Source organism: Megalobrama amblycephala, linkage group LG2 (assembly GCF_018812025.1).
Source record: "Megalobrama amblycephala isolate DHTTF-2021 linkage group LG2, ASM1881202v1, whole genome shotgun sequence".
Lineage (NCBI taxonomy): Eukaryota > Metazoa > Chordata > Actinopteri > Cypriniformes > Xenocyprididae > Megalobrama > Megalobrama amblycephala.
The window spans coordinates 34,963,165-34,984,523 of record NC_063045.1 but is presented as its reverse complement, the minus strand read 5'-3'; the positions used below and the strand labels follow the sequence as shown (position 1 = coordinate 34,984,523).

Here is a 21,359-nt window from a genome sequence, read left to right as displayed (position 1 = left end):
CCCCCTTCCACTCATACTGGACGACAGAGCTGCATACGAGGTGCGAGAGATCTTGGACTCCTGACGCCGTGGTGGTCAGCTCGAGTATCTCGTGGACTGGGTGGGTTACGGCCCTGAGGAACATTCCTGGACACCTAGACACCTTCCACGCTGCTCATCCCAACAGACCTGCCCCTCGTGGAAGAGGAAGACCACCACAAGGAGGGAGGGGGGGTACACTGATGGTAAAACTGCATAAATTTGATTCGAATTGTTTAAAACAATTAAAATAGTATTTGGCCAGTGGAAATGAATGAATCAACTCTGTTCTAAAAACTTTATCTGAAGTATTTTATACAATTTTGTTTTTATGGATATTTTGATATATTTATTCAAAAAACATAAAGAGGATATTGGACGATTTTTATCAATGTAATGTGTATTACACAAATGGCATTTATAGTCTGTATCCAATATTTTCCAATGTCTTGTACCTTTGTCGATGTTAACCATGGTGTCACGTGGATGGGAATATGCATGGACATGATATGCAGATGAGGTTATGCATAGTAAAACTAGGCATCGTAAGCTCCATATATGGTGATTTTGGGGAGGAGACAGGGTGGAGTTGCATGTATGCACAATCTTCTGCTGACTGGGATTAATAAAGGGATTTTTGTCCAGGTTCTGGCGTACGCATGGTTTTATAAATCTGAAAACTTTTGTGCATACGCAAAATCTAGCTTTTGTGCGTACGTACACTTTTAGGATAAAATCTAAAGTTTTATAAATGAGGCCCCAGGTCTTGTTTGGTGGCATTATTCAGCTGCTCTTGGTGCTCAGCAGCTGTCAGAGCCTCCTGAAAACTGGTGATCTCCCTCAGTCACTCCACTCTGTCAGGGTCCTTGCATCCGTCTTGTGTTTTCTCACACTGAGTGGGAGTTGGTTCTCTGTGGAACTCTGTGACTTGCAGCATTAGTACGGAAGCCCTTAAGAGCATGGGCTAGGGAGAAGATAAAGCTCTTTGTGGCTCAGGCTGGGTGTTGGGTGTTTGCTTGTGTTGCCATCTCGCCGTTTTTTTCTCTGCCGTTGCAAGTCGTTGGCTGCTTTGGGCTGAAGGATGTCTATCACACTGTTCTGCCCTGGGTGGCAGGGCTGAATGTCCTAGGCAAACTGGCACACTTGTGGGGACACGCAGAGATGTATAGTAACGAAGTAGAACTACTTCACTACTGTACTTAAGTACTAAAAGGCGGTATCTGTACTTTACTAGAGTATTATGTTTTTCTCCTACTTCCACTTTTACTTCAGTACATATTTTCGATGAGTTTAATACTTTTACTCCGATATTTTTTTATGTGCTGCATCGTTACTCGTTACAATTATAAAAATGTTGATGAAGCTGACGCATCAATGAGCGAATCAAGTGATTCAGAAGCTGCGCGTGCTCCCGTTCTGCCTTTTGATCAGCTAAAAAGATCAACCAAAGACGAACCAAAAACACTACCTTTCACCCCTTCAACTTCAAGTGATCGTGGCTGTGAGAGTGAGGAAGGAGACCAACCCTTGTCAGGGCGCATATAGACCTTATTTACCAGAGAAACAAGCGCGCAGCCATCTTTATAAAATTGTCTTTGAACTTCCGTTTTGCGGTAGCGCTGTACATTTCTATGGCATCGCTGTCAAAGAATAATTAGTTGGTTAAGTGGATTTACTTGTTGTAGAGTTAATGAAAGTTATCATGAGCATTGTTATGTTTAAAGCCGATGTCTTAACAAATGTCAGTAGATCGGGAAGATTTTAAAACGAGCAGTTCATTCATAAATGTAATATCGCTGTGGAAATACAAACCGGAAGTCAAAAGACAACGAGCGCAACGCTGAAAAGGGGCGGGGCTACATAAGGTCTATACGAGCAGCGAGAGAGGGAAAGCGCGAGCGAGCGAGTCCCGGCCGCGCGCATTCACCGTCTTAAAACAGCACGAGCGCTGTCTTGCTCTCAAATTGCTCTCTATTTGTTTACATAGTTAATGTGCACTGTGAAGTAACATATACAAACAATGAACAGCTGTATTTTTATTAACTAAGATTAACAAAGATTAATAAATACAGTAACAAATGTATTGATCATGGTTAGTTCATGTTGGTTATTAGTCTAATACATTAACTAATGTAATGTTAACAAATCAAACCATATTATAAAGTGTTACAAACAAATCATTTACTCAGAACACCTCTTGAAATGAGAATATAAGTGTGCTTACCCCATTTTTTTTTTTTTTAGTAAGAGTGGTAGTTTAGCCTAGTTTAGACTGGAGTGAGGTGAAAACAGAAAAAAAGTGCAAAGCAAGTTGTTGTTAGCTAGCTGTTAATTTATTCAATTGTATATGGTAGAACTATTAGTCAAAATAAACTTTTTGGTAATGAAATCAAAGTGCTGACAACAAACAAAGCATCTCAACTTGTCTGCATCTCAAGTGGTCTTCACGCACTCAATACTTGTACTTTTACTTTCAGTACTTGAGTAGTAAATTTTAAAATAAACTACTTGCAATACTTAAGTACAAAATTTTTTGAATACTTTAGTACTTCTACTTAAGTGTGGTGCTTAAAGAGCACTTCAACTTTTACTCAAGTCACTTTTTTGATAGAGCACTTGTACTTTTACTCAAGTCTGGGTCTCTAGTACTTTATACATCTCTGGGGACACGAGAGAAAGAGATGGCAAAGGCAAATGCAAGTTCGTACAGAGGTGGTGTGGGAGAATGGCTATGTGGGCTGTGTAAGGTTTGAATAGCTGATGTGGGGCAGCTAGTATACGATTTAGTGTTGGTGAACACAAATAAGGGGTTTGAGCAAATTTGTTGACAGCTACAAGCTGCATCGACTGATGACTGGGCTGGTGCATGACATCAAACTATCAGACTGTCCTCCAAAAAAAAAACGACCCTATAGGTTGTTTTTCAAGCACCTTATTACGACCTATATTTAAGTTTTAATGCATGTAAAATGAAAGTGTCCTGTTGTTGATAGGGGCGCAACTTTAGCAAACGCTCCTATGGGTCTTATTTCAGGGAAGTGACAAATGACCTATATAGGCATATTGGTTGGAGAACATGTTGCAAACTATTACTCAAAATACTTCTTTCCACAGGTTTTCACCACGAGGGTAACAAATAAAACAAAACTGAGATAAAACAATAAGATGAAATCAGAAAGTGAAAGGAAGGAAGGAGAGTTTTACCTATTTAGTTTTAGCTAGGAGATATGGCTAAGCAGGTGTCAAGTAATTGCTGCTGTGAACTCATAAACCTGTTAGTTAGGCTAACAGAGACACACCAAACACCTCAAGGTCAAAAGAAATAAAAAAATAATGGGACATGTTTCTAGTTCTCTCTGGGGCCTACAGTGCATTAAATGGTAACCATACTTCATGTACTAGGCCTGGCACAAAAGAGTGAGGAGGGGTAGAAAAGGAATTAGGTTACTAATAACCTATGACTCATTAAGGCAACCACAGTTGCTGGAACTACTGTAATCCTATACAGAGAGGGAAGATGGTGATGGTAAAATAACTAATACTAATAACTGATTCTTGTGTATCAGATTATACAATGATTAACGTCATGTAACACACAGCAAACATTTTTCACCCTATTCTGCCTCCCTTTCCCCCATTCCCAAAAGAAGGAAAAGAAAGAGAAAAATATAGCTGCAAGCAGCAATTACGGGGCCAAGCACAAAAACGGTATAAGAAGCCAGCCAACATGGCTGGGAGCATCAGACCAACAGCAGCAGTGAGCAATCAAAGACTTATTAAGATCATTTTAGGCAAAATAGCTGAAAAATGATCAAAAATGAGTATTTACTGGTTCATCACTTTCGACCAATAGGTGCTGCTGTGACCAAATTAATGTGGTATGGTCAGAGTAAGGTGACAATGACACTTGCAAAGTTTGGTGTCAATATGTCAAAGCATTGCAGAGATACAGCTTCAAGAGTTGTTTTTGCATCATGCCTCAAAATCTTTGCTCCGTTATATGAAAATGGTTTGACTTATCGACTTGAAATCCATATCTTTTCGTCTGCATGGTCTGAAAATGATACGGTTCAATTTTGGTGAAAATCGGAGCAACAGTCTAGGAGGAGTTTGAAAAAGTAGGTTTTAAAAGGAAAACAATATGGCGGACAGGAAGTTCAGCTGACTATGGCAAATTTGATATCTGTGTTCTCGGCATGACCCAAGGAATCAACTGAGATAAGTTCATTACAATCAGTTAAAATAGTCAAAAGTTATAAGCATTTTTGTAAATTTTGTTATAACTTTTGGCCACAAGGTGGCGCTGGTCCAAAACTTCTCAGGCTCCTTCAGGGCATTGTGCTGATGACCCATACTGAGTTTTGTAATGATACGCTAATGCGTTCGTAAAATACAGCATTTTAGCACAAAATTCAAAATGGCCGACGGCCAAAATGTCTGATATGGGAATGTCTGAACGAGAAATTTATGATTTTTGGACAAACCCATCAGAAGTTATAAGCAAAAATAGCCATTTTTCATATATCTGCACCACTAGGTGGCGCAGTGCAAAAGACTGCATGTTGCCTCAGGTCATGCTTGTGATGACATGTACCAAGTTTGGTCTGAATACGATAAAGCGTTGCGGAGATACAGCCTTATGTCTATTTTCGCAAGCACTACGTACAATTCGTTCGCGTGTTTTTCGAAAACGGTTTAAGGAATCGACTTGAATTCCATAACTTTTTGTTGTCATGGTCTGAAGATGATCTAGTTCAATTTTCGTGAAAATCGGAGTAACGGCCTAGGAGGAGTTCGAAAAAGTAGGTTTTTCAGAAAATTCAAAATGGCGGAAAAATTTTCATGACGGAAAATGACGTCATAGTATGCAATCGATTCGTCTTGACCCAAGGAATCAGAGGAAAACAATTTTGAAAAAAGAATTTTGATTCTAGCCCTTACGGTTCAAAAGTTATTAGCATAAACATGAGCGCAACTTCGGACAGCTGGTGGCACTAGAGGGATTGAGTTAGAGACTCCAAATTTGCTATGGACATAGTTCAGACTGTCCTCTAACTGTGTGCCAAATTTCACAACTTTTTACCATACGGTTCTATGGGCTGCCATAGACTTCCAGAGTGGAAGAAGAAGAATAATCGAAAATAAAAATAAATATAGCTGCAAGCAGCAATTACGGGGCCAAGCAAAAAAAGGCACAACAAGCCAGCCAAGATGGCTGGGAGCATCAGACCAGCTGCAACAGTGAGCAATTAAAGACCTATTAGGATCATTTAAGGCAAAAGAGCTGAAAAATGATATGTACAGTCAATAATTAAGATTTAATGGTTTATCACTTTGACTAATAGGTGGTGCTGTGACCAAATTAATGTGATATGGTCAGAGTGAGGTAACAATGACACTCACTAAGGATATGACTCCCGTGAAAATAAGTCAAACAGATCAAAAGTTACAAGCATATGAAAAAAACACACTAGGTGGCGCTGGTTTGAAACTTCTCAGGCTCCTTCGGGACCTTGTGCTGATGACTCATACTGAGTTTCGTAACAATACGCGAATGCGTTCATAAAATACAGCATTTTTGAACAAAATTAAAAATGGCCGACAGTCAAAATGGCTGATATGGGAAAATTGGATATCATTGGACTCGGCATGATGTCCCTAATCTAACAAGACCAAATTTATGATTTTTGGAAAAACATATTTGAAGCTATAAGCAAAAATAATGGCTATTTTGGCTTTTTTGAATCTCCAGACCAGTAGGTGGTGTTGCGATGAAACTCAGCATGTAGGCTCTGGTCTTGCTTGGGATAATTTGTACGAAGTTTGGTCTAAATATGATAAATCATTGCAGAGATACAGCCATGAGTCCAAACTGGGTGCTCTGCATTAAATTATTTTGCGTGTTTTTTGAGAATGGTTGAGTTTAACAAAAAGCTTTTGATAACATTTTGCAAGAATGGTCTGAAGATGATCTGGTTCAATTTTCATGATAATCAGACCAACAGCCTAGGACGAGTTCGAAAAAGTAGGTTTTTCGCAAAATTCAAAATGGCGGACAAAACATAAGTCGAAACCTAGCATGTTTGGTATCGTTGGACTTAGCAGGGATTCAGGAGTCTAAGATCATGACTATTTTAAAAATAAGTCGACCACACTCATAGTGATAAGCATTTGAATATTTGATTTTACCACTAGGTGGTGCTGGTGCGAAACTTCTCAGGCTCATTCAGGGCATCGTGCTGATGACCCATACAGAGTTTTGTGACGATACGCTGATGCGTTCATAAAATACAGCATTTTAGTACAAAATTCAAAATGGCCGACGGCCAAAATGGCTGATATGGTAATAATGGTTATCATTCGACTCGGCATGATACCCTGAATCCGACGTGACCACATTTATGATTTCTGGACAAACCATTCAGAAGTTATTAGCCAAAATAGCCATTTTTCGTATCTCCGGACCAGTAGGTGGCACTGCACTGAAACACTGCATGTTGGCTTAAGTCATGCTTGTGATGACATGTATGAAGTTTGGTCAAAATACGATAAATCTTTTTGGAGATATAGCCTTAAGTGTGATTTTGCGAGCTTTCGGTCGAATTCATTTGTGCCCTATTCGAGAACGGATGGATCTATCGAAAAGCTTTTGATAACTTTTTGCAGTCATGGTCTGAAGATGATCTGGTCCAATTTTTGTGAAAATCGGAGTAAAGCCCAAGGAGGAGTTCGAAAAAGTAGGTTTTTCGGAAAATTCAAAATGGCGGGAAAATTTTCATGACGGAAAATGACGTCATATAGTGCAATCGATTCGTCTTGACCCAAGGAATCAGAGGAAAAAAGAATTGTGTTTCTAGCCCATACGGTTCAAAAGTTATTAGCATAAACAGAAGTGCAACTTTGGACAGCTGGTGGCGCTAGAGGGATTGAGTTAGAGACTCCAAATTGGCTATGGACACAGTTCAGACTGTCCTCTAACTGTGTGCCAAATTTCACAACTTTTTACCATACGGTTCTATGGGCTGCCATAGACTCCAAGAGCGGAAGAATAATAATAATAAGAATATAGCTGCAAGCAGCAATTACGGGGCCAAGCAAAAAAGGCACAACAAGACAGCCAAGATGGCAGGGAGCATTAGACCAGCTGCAAGTTTGAGCAATTAAAAACCTATTAAGATCATTTAAGGCAAAGGTGTTGGAAAATGATATATACAGTCAATAATAAAGATTTACTGGTTTATCACTTTCGACCAATAGGTGGAGCTGTGACCAAATGAATGTGGTATGGTCAGAATGAGGTAGCAATGACACTCGCTAAGGATATGACTCCCGTGAAAATAAGTCAACCAGATCAAAAGTTATAAACATATTAAAAAAAAAACTAGGTGGCGCTGGTTTGAAACTTCTCAGGCTCCTTCGGGACCTTGTGCTGATGACTCATACCGAGTTTCGTAACAATACGCTGATGCGTTCATAAAATACAGCATTTTTGCACAAAATTCAAAATGGCCGACAACCAAAATGGCTGATATGGGAAAATTGGATATCATTCGACTCGGCATGATGCCCCTAATCTAACAAGACCAAATTTATGATTTTTGAACAAACATATTTGAAGCTATAAGCAAAAATAATGGCTATTTTGGCTTTTTTGAATCTCCAGACCAGTAGGTGGTGTTGCGACGAAACTCAGCATGTAGGCTCTGGTCTTGCTTGGGATGATTTGTACGAAGTTTGGTCTAAATATGATCAATCATTGCAGAGATACAGCCATGAGTCCAAACTGGGTGCTCTGTGTTAAATTAATTTGCGTGTTTTTTGAGAAGGGTTGAGTTTATGAAAAAGCTTTTGATAACTTTTTGCCAGAATGGTCTGAAGATGATCTGGTTCAATTTTCATAATAATCAGACCAACAGCCTAAGACGAGTTCGAAAAAGTAGGTTTTTCGCAAAATTCAAAATGGCGGATAAACCATAAGTCGAAACCTAGCATGTTTGGTATCGTTAGACTCAGCAGGGATTCAGGAGTCTAACGTCATGACTCTTTTGAAAATAAGTTGACCACACCCATATTGATAAGCATTTGAATATTTGATTTTACCACTAGGTGGCGCTGGTCCGAAACTTCTCAGGCTTGTTCAGGGCATCGTGCTGATGACCCATACCGAGTTTTGTGGTGATATGCTAATGCATTCATAAAATACAGAATTTTAGAACAAAATTCAAAATGGCCGACGGCTAAAATGGCTGATATGGTAATAATGGATATCACTCAACTCGGCATGATGCCCTGAATCTGACGTGACCACATTTATGATTTATGGACAAACCATTCAGAAGTTATTAGCATAAATAGCCATTTTTCGTATCTCTGGACCAGTAGGTGGCGCTGCACCAAAACGCAGCAGGTTGCCTCAAGTCATGCTTATGATGACATGTACCCAGTTTGGACTGAAAACGATAAAGCATTGTGGAGATATAGCCTCAAGTCTGATTTTGCAAACTTGTTGTTTAATTCATTTATGAAGTTTTTAAGAACGGTTTGTTATATCAACAAGCTTTTGATAACTTTTTGTTGGCATGGTCTCAAGATGATCTGGTTCAATTTTGATGATAATCAGAGTAACAGTCTAGGAGGAGTTCAAAAAAGTAGGTTTTTCGCAAAATTCAACATGGCGGACAAACCATAAGTCGAAACCTAGCAAGTTTGGTATTGTTGGACTCAGCAGGGATTCTGGAGTCTAAGGATATGACTCATTTGAAAATAAATTGACCACACTTAAAGTGATAAGCATTTGAATATTTGATTTTACCACTAGGTGGCGCTGGTCCGAAACTTTTCAGGCTTGTTCAGGGCACCGTACTGATGACCCATACCGAGTTTTGTGACGATATGCTAATGCGTTCGTAAAATACAGCATTTTAGCACAAAATTCAAAATGGCCGACAGCCGAAATGTCTGATATGGTAATAATGGTATTCATTCGACTCGGCATGATGCCCCGAATCTGACAAGACCACATTTATGATTTATGGACAAACCATTCAGAAGTTATTAGCATAAATAGCCATTTTTCATATCTCCAGACCAGTAGGTGGCACTGCGTTGAAACACTGCATGTTGCCTCAAGTCATGCTTGTGATGACTTGTATGAAGTTTGGTCAGAATACCATAAATCGTTTTGGAGATATAGCCTCAAGATTGATTTTGCGAGCTCTTCATCAAATTCATTTGTGCCCTATTCGAGAAAGGTTCGATCTATCAAAAAGCTTTTGAGAAGTTTTTGCAGTCATGGTCTGAAGATGATCTAGTTCAATTTTGGTGATAATCGGAGTAATGGTCTAGGAGCAGTTAGAAAAAGTATGTTTTTTGGAAAAATCTAAATGGCGGGAAAATTTTCATGACGGAAAATGACGTCATATGGTGCATTCAAATCGGCATGAGCCAAGGAATCAGAGGACAAAAGAATTTTGTTTCTAGCCCTTACGGTTCAAAAGTTATTAACATAAACAGAAGTTCAACTTTGCACAGCTGGTGGCGCTAGAGGGATTGAGTTAGAGACACCAAATTAGCTATAGACACAGTTCAGACTGTCCTCTATCAGTGTGCCAAATTTCATAACTTTTTACCACACGGTTCTATGGGCTGCCATAGACTCAAGAGCGGAAGAATAATAATAATAATAATAATAATAATAAGAAGAAAACTAACGGAAACAATAGGTGCCTCCGCACCTTCGGTGCTTGGCCCCTAAAAACTAACAATAACAATAGGTGCCTAAGCACCTTCGGTGCTTGGCCCCTAAAAAGCCAACGGATACAATAGGTGCCTACGCACCTTCGGTGCTTGGCCCCTAAAAAGGGAAGGGAGTTTTTAAAGATACAGGTCTATGTAGGAGATCATGATGCTACCCTACTTCCTCAAAGCTTGTTTTTGTTGTAGCAGGTTAACAACATTAACACTGTACCTTAAGAAATTAATAAAGAGTTTCCAGACATCTTCGAAAACATTTTGTTTCTTTTTGACAATATATGTTATTTTTTCCATTGACATGCTTGAAGCCATTTCTTTAATCCACATTCCAATTCTTGGCTCATTGATATTTTTCCAATTGAGAGCAAAAATGAAAATCTGATGTTTATCTGCTTACCCCCAGCGCATCCAAGATGTAGGTGACTTTGTTTCTTCAGTAGAACACAAATGATGATTTTTAACTCCAACCGTTGCAGTCTGTCAGTCAAATAATGCGTGTGAATGGGAACTCTATCAATAAGAATCAAAAAAACATGACAGACAAATCCAAATGAAACCCTGCGGCTCGTGACGACACATTGATGTCCGATCGGTCTGTACAAGAAACCGAACAGTATTTGTATAATTTTTTACCTCTAAAACACCACTATGTCCAACTACGTTCAGCATTTGGTTAGTGAGGTCTGATCGCGCAATAAAACGCATTATTTAAAAAGGGCCCAGTTAGTTAAAGAATGTAAAAATGGCGGTTTAAAAGCCTTGGATTTTGAAGCCTTGATAGGATCATTCAGAATTAACTGGTTAAGAACTTTTTTTGTTCCAACGCATGACAACATTTTTTCTCTATGTGGTTTCACATACCTAGGGCTATTTTTGGAAAGCTTGGTGGTTTAGATTTTTTATTAAGATGTGATTCCGATATTAATGAGATTCCACTTGCGTTGTCTATATTTCTTAGTCAAATACTATTGTTTTGGAAAATTATATTCACACACAACTTTACTCCACACAGTTCGGTTCTGTGGAATAATAGAGCAATACTTGTAAACAGAAAATCAGTATTTAAAGTTGATTGGTTTGACAAAAGAATTTTCTTTGTGACTGACTTGATGGATTGTAAAGGTGTTTTACTGACTCATAACAGCTGTGGAATGATCTAATCCATTAAGCGGTGTTTTAGTGTTTTATATCCTGATGGCAGGGAATCCTATGACATATGAGGAAAACCCTAGTATTACAACACAGCACCGGGATATAAAGTTCAGGAAACTAAACAACAGAGAGAAATATATGTCTCCCTCAGATTTAACGTTTGATCTGTACATCAGCATTGGAGAATAACGTTATAATCTCATTCACTGGAGATAAAGCTGCTTACATGTAGCCTACATAGGGAAAGTAACCGTAAAGACACTGAATTAAGCATAAATGCAGCTTTTGTGTCTTTATCAGCTTTTCTGCATTTATACTGGGCCAGATAATCATCACACATTCACTTACCTCTTGCTCTATTTCTGCAAATCCATTTTTATGAATGAATGACGACTTACTAGCGTTGCTCTGGGCTTTGTAAACAGCCGCTAGCGGCACCTGCTGGTGAAGTCGACTAACAGCAGATGGCGATCATGCATCAGCACTCTACTGCTTTTCCTGCAGTTCCCGGATGTGAAATGTTGAATTTTCTGCCGAATTTGAACCACTGAATTTGTGGAAGCGAAAATTGCTAGTCAAATTTTATAGGTTGTATTTTTAAACAGAATGAATATTTTGGAAGTGAAATCTGAAAGGTGAATATAAATTATTGAATTTTTAATAATGATGTGTGAAATATTCATAGCTTAAATATACAACCTTGTTGAATTTCAGCCCAAAATGCAAGCCTTAAAAATACAATGCATCTAAATGCAAGCACAGTAATGCATTTTTTTTTTTTCAATTAGTGCAATTCAACAAGCTTTTTATTTCAAAAACTTTTTTATTTCATTTGGCATTAATTTAGTTCCATATTTCTCTAAATGTTTCGGGAAAAGTTTCAAAGCAAGAGTGTCGAAAACAGTGCCATCTTGTGGCAGGTAAATTACAGCTATAAACCTGAGTGCGTAGCTCCGTTGTTTTATCCACTAAGCACAAATAAAAGCCCGAAACCGCTAAATGTTTAGTTTTCTGATAATATAATTCACATTAAATTTGGATCAACAAAAACAATAATTATAAAAATACTAATAATTTCTACTGAGTTGTTTGAGGCAAGTAAATTGTGCTGTTATTTTATCGTTTTTATACTGTTTATATAGAATATATGATAATATAGGCTACAGGTTTATATTTTTAAAATGTTAGTAAATGGACTTGGTTCATGCAAAGTGAAGCATTCACGTGACTACGCACATTTCGGGACAAAGCCGCTCAGAAATAACGTAAAAAAATACCATACAAAAAAATTCACGAAGCATCTATCTACAGAAGCACATCAAAGTTACGTGCAACAGATGTTCTAAGTGAGGAACATGAAAGAGACCGTTATATTATATTATATTATATTATATTATATTATATTATATTATATTAAATTATATTATATTATATTATATTATATTATATTATATTATATTATATTATATTATATTATATTATATTATATTATATTATATTATATTATATTATATTATCGAGGCAGTCTGTATTTAGTTCTATGATTATGACTGTTAATCTCCAGCACGCTATGCGGCGCTGTCCACCTCAATATTATTAAACCGAAGAAGCCACTGTCCACTTAGTTCAGGAGACAGTACAAATGTTGCATTATATTTAGAAGATATATATTAAACTATGCACCGTCAGTTTATAATTAAATATCGACCCTCTATCTCATAAACCTGGGTCATACAATTTGAAAAGGTCTTTGCAGAGCGTCTTGAAAGAAATGCGTCACGCGACTTGTAAACAAAAAGCAGGATGACGGACTGTCATGAGTTTGACTGTGCTTCCTAATTTGGATATTTTTCTCCATGTAACTTAAATGTGCGTGTGGATGTACAACTTAAGACTACAATGACGGTTACCATGAAGGCGAACAAGTCATACAAGCTTGTGGTGCACAAGAAGGGCTTTGGAGGCAGTGGTGAGAATATTGTTAAAACGTAAAAAATGAATTAGTTTTAGTTTATGACGCTGGCTTGTGTTTTTGCATGCATCTCTCAACTCATTGTTTCTCCACAGATGACGAGTTGATGATGAATCCTAAAGTTTTTCCTCAGGTTAAACTGGGGGATATAGTTGAGATTGCACATCCAAATGATGAGTACAGGTGAGAGGAGGAGCTTTCTGGTGTTATCAGGTCAATCTCACAGAAATACACTGGCTGTCAAAGTTTGGAGTTGTGAAGATTTGTAAAAGTTTTTGAAAGAAGTGTCTTATGCTCACCAAGGCTGCATTCATTTGTTAAAAAATACACTAAAAGAGTTATATTGTGAAATATTATTACAATTTAAAATGTCATGTCAAAGCTGAATTTTCAGCATCATTACTCCAGTCTTCAGTCTCACATGATCCTTCAGAAATCATTCAGAAACATTTCTTATCTGTGATACATTTTTCAGGATTCTTTTATGAATAGAAAGTTCAAAAGAACAGCCTTTATTTGAAATAGAAATCTTTTGTAACATTATAAATGTCTTTAATGTCCCTTTAATCAATTTAAAATGTCTTAATATTTATTATTATTAATATCTTATTAATATTTAATATATTAATATTTATTTTAAAAAAAAGATCTATCTATGGTAGTGCATCATGGTTTCCACTAAATTATTAATCGGCACAACTGTTTTCAACACTGATAATAATAATAAATGATTTCTGAAGGATCATGTGACACTGAAAACTGGAGTAATGAAGCTGAAAATTCAGCTTTGCATCAAAAGGAAAGCATTACATTTTAAAACATATTCAGATAGAAAACAATTATCTTAAATTGTAATAATGACTTGCAATATGTATCATATTTGCGATCAAATAAATGCAGTCTTGTTGAGTGTAAGAGACTTCTTTCAAAAACATAATAAAAAAATCATAATTATTCCAAACTTTTGACTGCCAGAAATGAAAATGCTTTGTGGAAAAAAAAAAGGAATAAAAAAGTCTTATTTTGTCTAAGTATTTCTTTGATTGTCTTGTATATTATACAATATTGTATAATGTCTTGTAAATTAATATATTTCTTGATAATAATTTTGTATGTTTAATCTCTTTGTATTAGTCCTCTGCTGCTGCAGGTCAAGAGTTTAAAAGAAGACCTGCAGAAAGGTGAATTTTAAATGACTAATTGGTGCTTAATTTTTTGTACTAGTAACTATTAGGCATCTGCATCTCAGTGTTAATTTTCGAAGTGTATTTGTCCACTAACAGAAACTATCAGTGTAGATCAGACAGTAGCTCAGGCCTTCAAGCTTCGTGCCTACCAGGACGTCGTCATCAATATTGTTGATCCAAAGGTATTTTATACAGAAATATTCTTTATTGCACAGTCCTACTATTTATTTACAGACTATATTCACAATATAGCACAGCCTTTCATACCTTATTGCCTAAATACTCTGAAATTTAACAGGATGTGACTTTGGATCTGGTGGAGCTCACCTTCAAAGATCAGTATATTGGACGAGGAGACATGTGGAGACTGAAGAAAAGCTTAGTGAGTAGAATCTGCAGAAATGAGATGTAGTAGAAATGAAAGATTAATTTTTGATGCCTTGCAATGGTCTTAATGTCTCCATGATGTTCTTTCAGGTGAGCACTTGTGCGTATGTAACACAGAAAGTAGAGTTTGCAGGAATCAGGTAACATCCATTATTATAAGCAGTCCGTAATACTTGATTGTGATTGGTCAATTCAAGTATTCTACAGACAGAAGTGTTATCTCATATATAACAACCATTCAAGAGTTTGGGGTCAGCAAGATTTTCTTGTTTTAAGAAATTAGTACTTTAAATCAGCAAGGACATTCAATTGATCAAAAGTGACAGTTAAGACGTAATGTTTCAAAAGATTTCTATTTCAAATAAATGCTGTTCTTTTGAACTTTCATCAAAGAATACTGAAATAAAGTGTATAATGACAAAAACTGTTTTGAACATTAATAATAAGAAGAAATGCAGCAAAACAGCATTTGAATGATTTCTGAAGGATCATGTGAAACTGAAGACTGGAGTAATGATGCTAAAAATCACATCACAGGAATAAATTACATTTTAATATATATAATATTACTGTTTTTACTGTATTTTTGATCAAGTAAATGCAGCTTTGATGCTTTGACCTGTTAAAAATATCAAAACATTTGACCAGTCCCAAACTTTTGAACAGTAGTATATGTATAACTAAAAAAAATATTGGTTTTATCATGATTTCAGGGCCCAGGCCAGTGAATTGTGGGTTAAAGGAGAGAAGGTCACTTGTGGCTACATTAGTGAAGATACAAGGGTGAGACTATCTCTTTGGAAATGCAATTAGTGTTGTTATCCATCACTATGTTTTTCTTTTTTTTCTCCCACATGTCGTTTTCTGTAACTATAACTGTTTTCTCCACCTAGGTGGTATTTCGATCCACCTCTGCGATGGTTTATATATTCATTCAGATGAGCTGTGAGATGTGGGACTTTGATATCTATGGTAAATAGACTTTTTCTTTTTTTTTTTTACTATTACGTATATTTGAAGAATAAATCTGTTGTATAAGATCATATAAGCTGCTGTCTTCATTCACAGGTGATCTTTACTTTGAGAAAGCTGTCAATGGTTTCCTCTCAGATCTGTTTGCCAAATGGAAAGTGAGTGTCAACTTCATCGCTGACCAGTAATATAATTGGCCTTATGGCATGTTGTTAACATGTAGCCACTAATTTTAGGAGAAGAACTGCAGTCATGAGGTTACAGTGGTGCTGTTCTCTCGTACCTTCTACTCGGCCAAATCACTGGGTAAATGTTTCATATTTAGAACATTGCCTGGGTTGTATAATTTGAATATTAATAATTGATAACATAATAATTGATTGTGTGTCTTTCTTCATGTAGATGAGTTCCCAGAGATGCAAAGAGCGTCAGTCCGACAAGATCATGAGGGGCGGTATTATGAGGATTTCTACAGGTTTGGAAGTTCATTAATCATTAAGACTTGAAGCATTCTACTGGTTTAAGCAGCAGTCCTTATTTTCATTCTCTTCCAGGGTGGTAGCCCAGAATGAAAGACGTGATGAGTGGACGTCTCTGCTCATCACCATTAAGAAGCTTTTCATACAGTATCCTGTGCTGGTGCGTCTTAAAGTAGCAGGTGCGTATGCAAATACAATCCAAATGCATTCCACTCTTTCTCAAGCACAGTTAAGTGCGTGGGCCTTGCAAAGTATATTCCTTTAGTGGACTTTGTTTTCAAGCGCTCCAGTCACTCACACATGCGCTGTTGTATGCACACAATCCACACGGACAAAAAAATTGGGCTGCACACGGACAGTGTGCGCAGACATCCGTGGAGCCTCCTGATGATGATTACTGACTAAAATGACATCATACGGACAATGTGTCCTGGACCGTCACGGAACACGAACGGCCGAAGTATACTTTGGTCTTTATGCTTACCAAGGATGCATTTGTTTGATAAAAAATACAGCAATATTATAAAATATATTATTACAATTTAAAATAACTTTTTATAATTGTTAGTTTTGAATATATTTATTAATGTAAACTATTCCTGTGATGGCAAAGCTGTATTTTCAGCATCATTACTCCAGTCTTCAGTGTTACATGATCCTTCAGAAATTATTTTAATATACTGATTTGCTGCATTTTTTTTATTACTATCAATGTTGAAATCAGTTGTGTTGCCTAATATTTTTGTGAAAGCCATGATACTTTTTTTCTGCATTCTTTGATAAATAGAAAGTTAAAAATAACAGCAATTATTTGAAAAAGAAATCTTCTGTAAGATTATAAAAGTCACATCTGATCAATTTAATGCATCCTTTCTTAATAAAAGTATTAATTTCTTTAAAAATATCTTCTTACAACTTATAACTTATTCTTAGAACATCTTTATCTGTATGTTTGAATATGGCATTATTGCAATTCTGTGAACTAGCACTAGCACATTGACATACACATTTTTGTTAATGTCTCAATATTGCAGATGGATATCCATGTGGGCATAATTCCACTTCTGCTCAGGGAAATTATCTGGAAGCTATAAACTTGTCTTTCAATGGTTTGTATTTGTGTAATTAGTCCATTGTCATTACCAATGATACTTGAATAGAGCAGTTTGTCTTGATATCAGTGTCCTGATTCATCTCTTTCAGTCTTTGATAAGCACTACATCAACCGTAACTTTGATCGTACGGGTCAGATGTCGGTGGTTATTACTCCAGGAGTGGGCGTGTTCGAGGTGGACCGCTTGCTCATGATCCTCACCAAACAGCGCATGATCGACAATGGTCAGTGAGTGCGCTGTAGAAACGTTGTTTGTGTTGTAGCACTGCAGCGGATGCTAATGGTATGGTATCTTCTTAACAGGCATCGGTGTAGATCTGGTATGCATGGGAGAGCAGCCTCTCCACGCTGTTCCTCTCTTCAAGGTTAGCTAACACCATATTAGGTTTGACATTTGAGCATAAAATCAGATGTGAATATTTTAATACTTTTAAGTGGGGTGAAAAAAAATAACATTTTTGTATAATTTCTATTAGTTACATAACCGCACAGTGCACGGAGACTCCAGAATTGGCGATGACTACAACCTGCCTCACTGGATCAACCACAGGTGAGATTTGAGAGTTGGTCGCTAGGGTGTACTGGGTGGTTACTAAGTGGTTGCTTACTGGGCCAAGTTACCCACTTTTGAGTGTCATTGATATGGGCGGTTGTCCCTCACCCATTTTCAGCGTTTTTTTTCATCTATAGAGATATATTTATTATTGTATAGTACAATATTAATAATAATATTAATGTATTTTATTAAAACATTACATTGATTATTATTATAATGAATATCATAAAATATATGTTGTTTTTTCAATTGTTTTAAAGTGCTGTAAGTGATATCTGAGAAACACTGTTAATATTTGAAATCAATAAATGCACGAACACGCAATGCAAGAGTGAAGCAAAGCAAAGTAATGCATGAAAAATAAAGCGAAGATGACGAATGTTAAGGAAGAAGAATAAATGAACACACAGAACAGTATATACAAGCATGGTATATACAAGCAAGCAATAGTATATACAAACGACACTCTAAACTGTCCTGTTACAATAGCTAACATTACAACAACAGTATATCTTGGCTCTGTGAATCCGCAAAACCAGTGTTAACCAACCTCGCTGTCCGTTTTCAGGCCTTCCCGCTTAGGTCTCTCCAGCACTGGAAAGCTTGTCTAATATTAATGCGGGTCCTAAAGGTCATTAATATTGCCTGATCATAAACCCTTCTTTTTCCAGTGATATTCCTCTGAGCTTTTCTCTTTTGTAATGTCTCTCAGCCATCTCTCTTTCTACAGTCTTTCTTCAAATCTCCCTCTTGCTCACTCTCTCTCCTCCCCCATCATGAGTGGATACTCCCCCTACTGCTAATTGGCTACAAGTGTGTTGCTCTGCTCGGTCTAATTCACTTTCAACAGCGTTCCTCAGAAATCACTTACTGCAACTTTAATTTATAAAGTATACAATTCATATACAGCACCTTATTTGACAAAAAATAAAAATGCAATGTTTTGTAAAATAATTGTTATATTTTCATTACATTTTGAAAGATTGATTAAATTGTTAGAGTTTTATGAATTCATTTCATTGGACACCAGTTTTGATGATAAATTTGTGATAAATCATTCAACATAGAATTCAGAAAAAAAAATGAAAATCAGAATTATTGGGGTTGGGATCGGATTTCATGGGGCTTTAAATTAAAAGGTAGCTTATACTGTGGAGTTTATGTTTACACTCATTCTTGAGGTGTAACAAACATGTGGAATTTATTTCCTTCCCCATTAATGGAATGAAATGAATATTGTGATGATATTTTTGTCCATATCACCCAGCCATAGCGTTAAAAGATTTACAGGTTAAGGCAGATGAACTCAGTATAATAAATGTGAATTTTACAGTTTTTACACATCAAAGAGCCAGAACTCATGCAGCTGTTTTACACCACGGATCAAGCTGGCTGGAAAGAAGGTTAGAAATAGCACACTTCCACTAACCTTGTGACTTTGTAACATTGTTATTACAAGAATGACTTGACGGTTGTAAAACTGCTAATGATGCTGCTGTCACTCTGATGCCTTTTCATTTTAAGGCTCAAGCTGAAAAAGCCAGAAGCAGCAAAGAACATTGTAAGTAATTTGCATCACTTGTAGGTAGTTTAAGGTTGTGTATGGGTTTGCCGTGGATTGACTTGAACTGGATTTGTGTTGCTCAGCTCTTGGTGCTCCAAAAGATGCTGAGAACAGCCTTCCGATCCAGGTGGACTATGATGCATACGATGCTCAGGTCTTCAGACTTCCTGGGCCCTCAAGAGCCCAGAGGTCCACCAACTTCAGGTACATTAAACAAATAAATATCCTGTCGTTTTTCATTTTTGACCAACTTCCTCCTTTATATGGCAGTTTAAACAATTACCCTGTGATAATGTTTGTCAGGTCGAGTCGGGACAGGGAGTCAGCCAGCAGGAAAAGCTGGGGCTCATCAGATGTCGGTGGAGGTATAGTGGGCAACTCACCCCCAACAAGGCCTACAGGACCAGATGAACAGAGGAGCCTGGCATCAGATGACAGTTTGGGACACATCTCCAACATCCTGCTCATCCCACGTCCGGCTCAGGGCCAATATGAGGTCAGCAGCTCCCTCGGGTACACCAGCTGCACAAGAGGTACAGAACCGTTCAGAGTGCACCTGTGTGTTGATGTAGACAGAAACATCTGGTTGATGCTCGCTGCTTCTCGCCTGTCTCATCTTTGCAGAATTGCTGGAAAAGATGGTAGAATCCCAGAGGGACTCCAGTGCTCCAGGCCGCTTCACAGTGGGCAGTGCTGAGTCCACCCTTCATGTACGGCCGGGCGGTTACACACCCCAGAGGGCCCTCATCAACCCGTTCGCCCCCTCACGCATGCCAATGAAACTCACCTCCAACCGTCGCCGCTGGATGCACACGTTTCCTGTGGGTAAGAGATAAAAAGCGAAAAGTGAAAGTGACATGTAGCCAAGGAATTTGTGCTCTGCATTTCACCCATCCAAGTGTCCACACACAGCAGTGAGTACTGAACATTTTTGTGGAGCGATTGGGGGCTAGGTGCCTCAGTTGTGGGTAATGAGAGTGGTAGAGAGCACTGTTCATTCATTGCCCCCACTTACATTTCCTGCCGGTACTGAGACTTGAACCCGTGACCTTTGAGTTTCAAATCTGACTCTATAACCATTATGCCGGTTTCACACTACAGGCGTAAGCGGCACATGAGCAGCATGTGTTTTTTCCGGCGTGCATGTTAACCTATGGATGCATTCACACCGGGAGCAGGAGCAGCGCATGAGCGTCAAGCAGAAGCGTCGCGTGAGCAGACTAGTGAAGCGGGGGTTTCTGCGCGAGTTTATTTTTGCTGTGCTGCTGACGCTCAATTAAAGTGAAAACACACTTCTGATGGACAAAATAAATAGAATTTTACACAAAAAGTGCTCAAAGTGCACAGAATAATCTCTAGTGTGTTTTAAAGTGCCCCTATTATGCCTTTTTTAAAGGGATAGTTCACCCAAAAATGAAAATTTGATGTTTATCTGCTTACCCCCAGGGCATCCAAGATGTAGGTGACTTTGTTTCTTCAGTTGAACACAAATGATGATTTTTAACTCCAACCGTTGCCATCTGTCAGTCAAATAATGGGAGTGAATGGTCACACAATTTATAAGAGTCAATAAACACGTGCAGACAAATCCAAATTGACGGCACATTGATGTCCTAAGACACGAAACGATCGGTTTGTGCGAGAAACCGAAGGGTATTTATATCATTTTTTCCCTCTAAAACACCACTATGTCCAACTGCGTTCAGGGTTCGTTTAGTGCGGTCTGATCGCGCTCTGACAACGGCAGTGATGTCTAGCACTCGTTGAAGTATATGCGCGAGACATCACTGCCGCTGTCAGAGCGCGATCAGACCTCACCAAGCGATTGCTGAACCCAGTTGGACATAGTGGTGTTTTAGAGGTAAAAAATGATATAAATACTGTTCGGTTTCTCGCACAAACCGATCGTTTCGTGTCTTAGGACATCAATGTGCCGTCACGAGCCGCAGGGTTTAATTTGGATTCGTCTGTGCATGTTTATTGACTCTTATAGATTGTGTGACCATTCACTCCCATTATTTGACTGACAGACATCAACGGTTGGAGTTAAAAATCATCATTTGTGTTCAACTGAAGAAACAAAGTCACCTACATCTTGGATGCCCTGGGGGTAAGCAGATAAACATCAAATTTTCATTTTTGGGTGAACTATCCCTTTAAGGTTCCTAATAGTGTTTTGGGAGTCTCCTACAACAGGTTTACATG

At 37.8% G+C, this 21,359-nt stretch overlaps 1 protein-coding gene across 8 annotated transcripts in view; it reads left to right on the top strand.

Moving 5' to 3' along the window:
* The first annotated feature begins 12,501 nt into the window (after positions 1-12,501).
* depdc5 (DEP domain containing 5, GATOR1 subcomplex subunit) overlaps positions 12,502-21,359 on the top strand; it is a 38,129-nt gene continuing 29,271 nt past the window's right edge. For 5 of the 8 annotated variants that reach the window (XM_048172958.1, XM_048172951.1, XM_048172968.1 and 2 more), the window contains exons 1-21: positions 12,502-12,892; positions 12,991-13,078; positions 14,030-14,076; positions 14,179-14,264; positions 14,381-14,464; positions 14,560-14,609; positions 15,183-15,252; positions 15,363-15,441; positions 15,538-15,599; positions 15,678-15,747; positions 15,844-15,916; positions 15,996-16,099; positions 16,955-17,029; positions 17,124-17,258; positions 17,338-17,399; positions 17,511-17,584; positions 18,924-18,993; positions 19,115-19,151; positions 19,238-19,358; positions 19,458-19,687; positions 19,779-19,979. In XM_048172958.1, coding sequence (XP_048028915.1) covers positions 12,823-12,892; positions 12,991-13,078; positions 14,030-14,076; positions 14,179-14,264; positions 14,381-14,464; positions 14,560-14,609; positions 15,183-15,252; positions 15,363-15,441; positions 15,538-15,599; positions 15,678-15,747; positions 15,844-15,916; positions 15,996-16,099; positions 16,955-17,029; positions 17,124-17,258; positions 17,338-17,399; positions 17,511-17,584; positions 18,924-18,993; positions 19,115-19,151; positions 19,238-19,358; positions 19,458-19,687; positions 19,779-19,979 — 1,888 coding nt within the window. In that variant the 5' untranslated portion in view covers positions 12,502-12,822. The remainder of the gene's footprint in view (positions 12,893-12,990; positions 13,079-14,029; positions 14,077-14,178; positions 14,265-14,380; positions 14,465-14,559; positions 14,610-15,182; positions 15,253-15,362; positions 15,442-15,537; positions 15,600-15,677; positions 15,748-15,843; positions 15,917-15,995; positions 16,100-16,954; positions 17,030-17,123; positions 17,259-17,337; positions 17,400-17,510; positions 17,585-18,923; positions 18,994-19,114; positions 19,152-19,237; positions 19,359-19,457; positions 19,688-19,778; positions 19,980-21,359) is intronic. The other 3 variants (XM_048172967.1, XM_048172965.1, XM_048172944.1) reach the window with 1 other exon arrangement.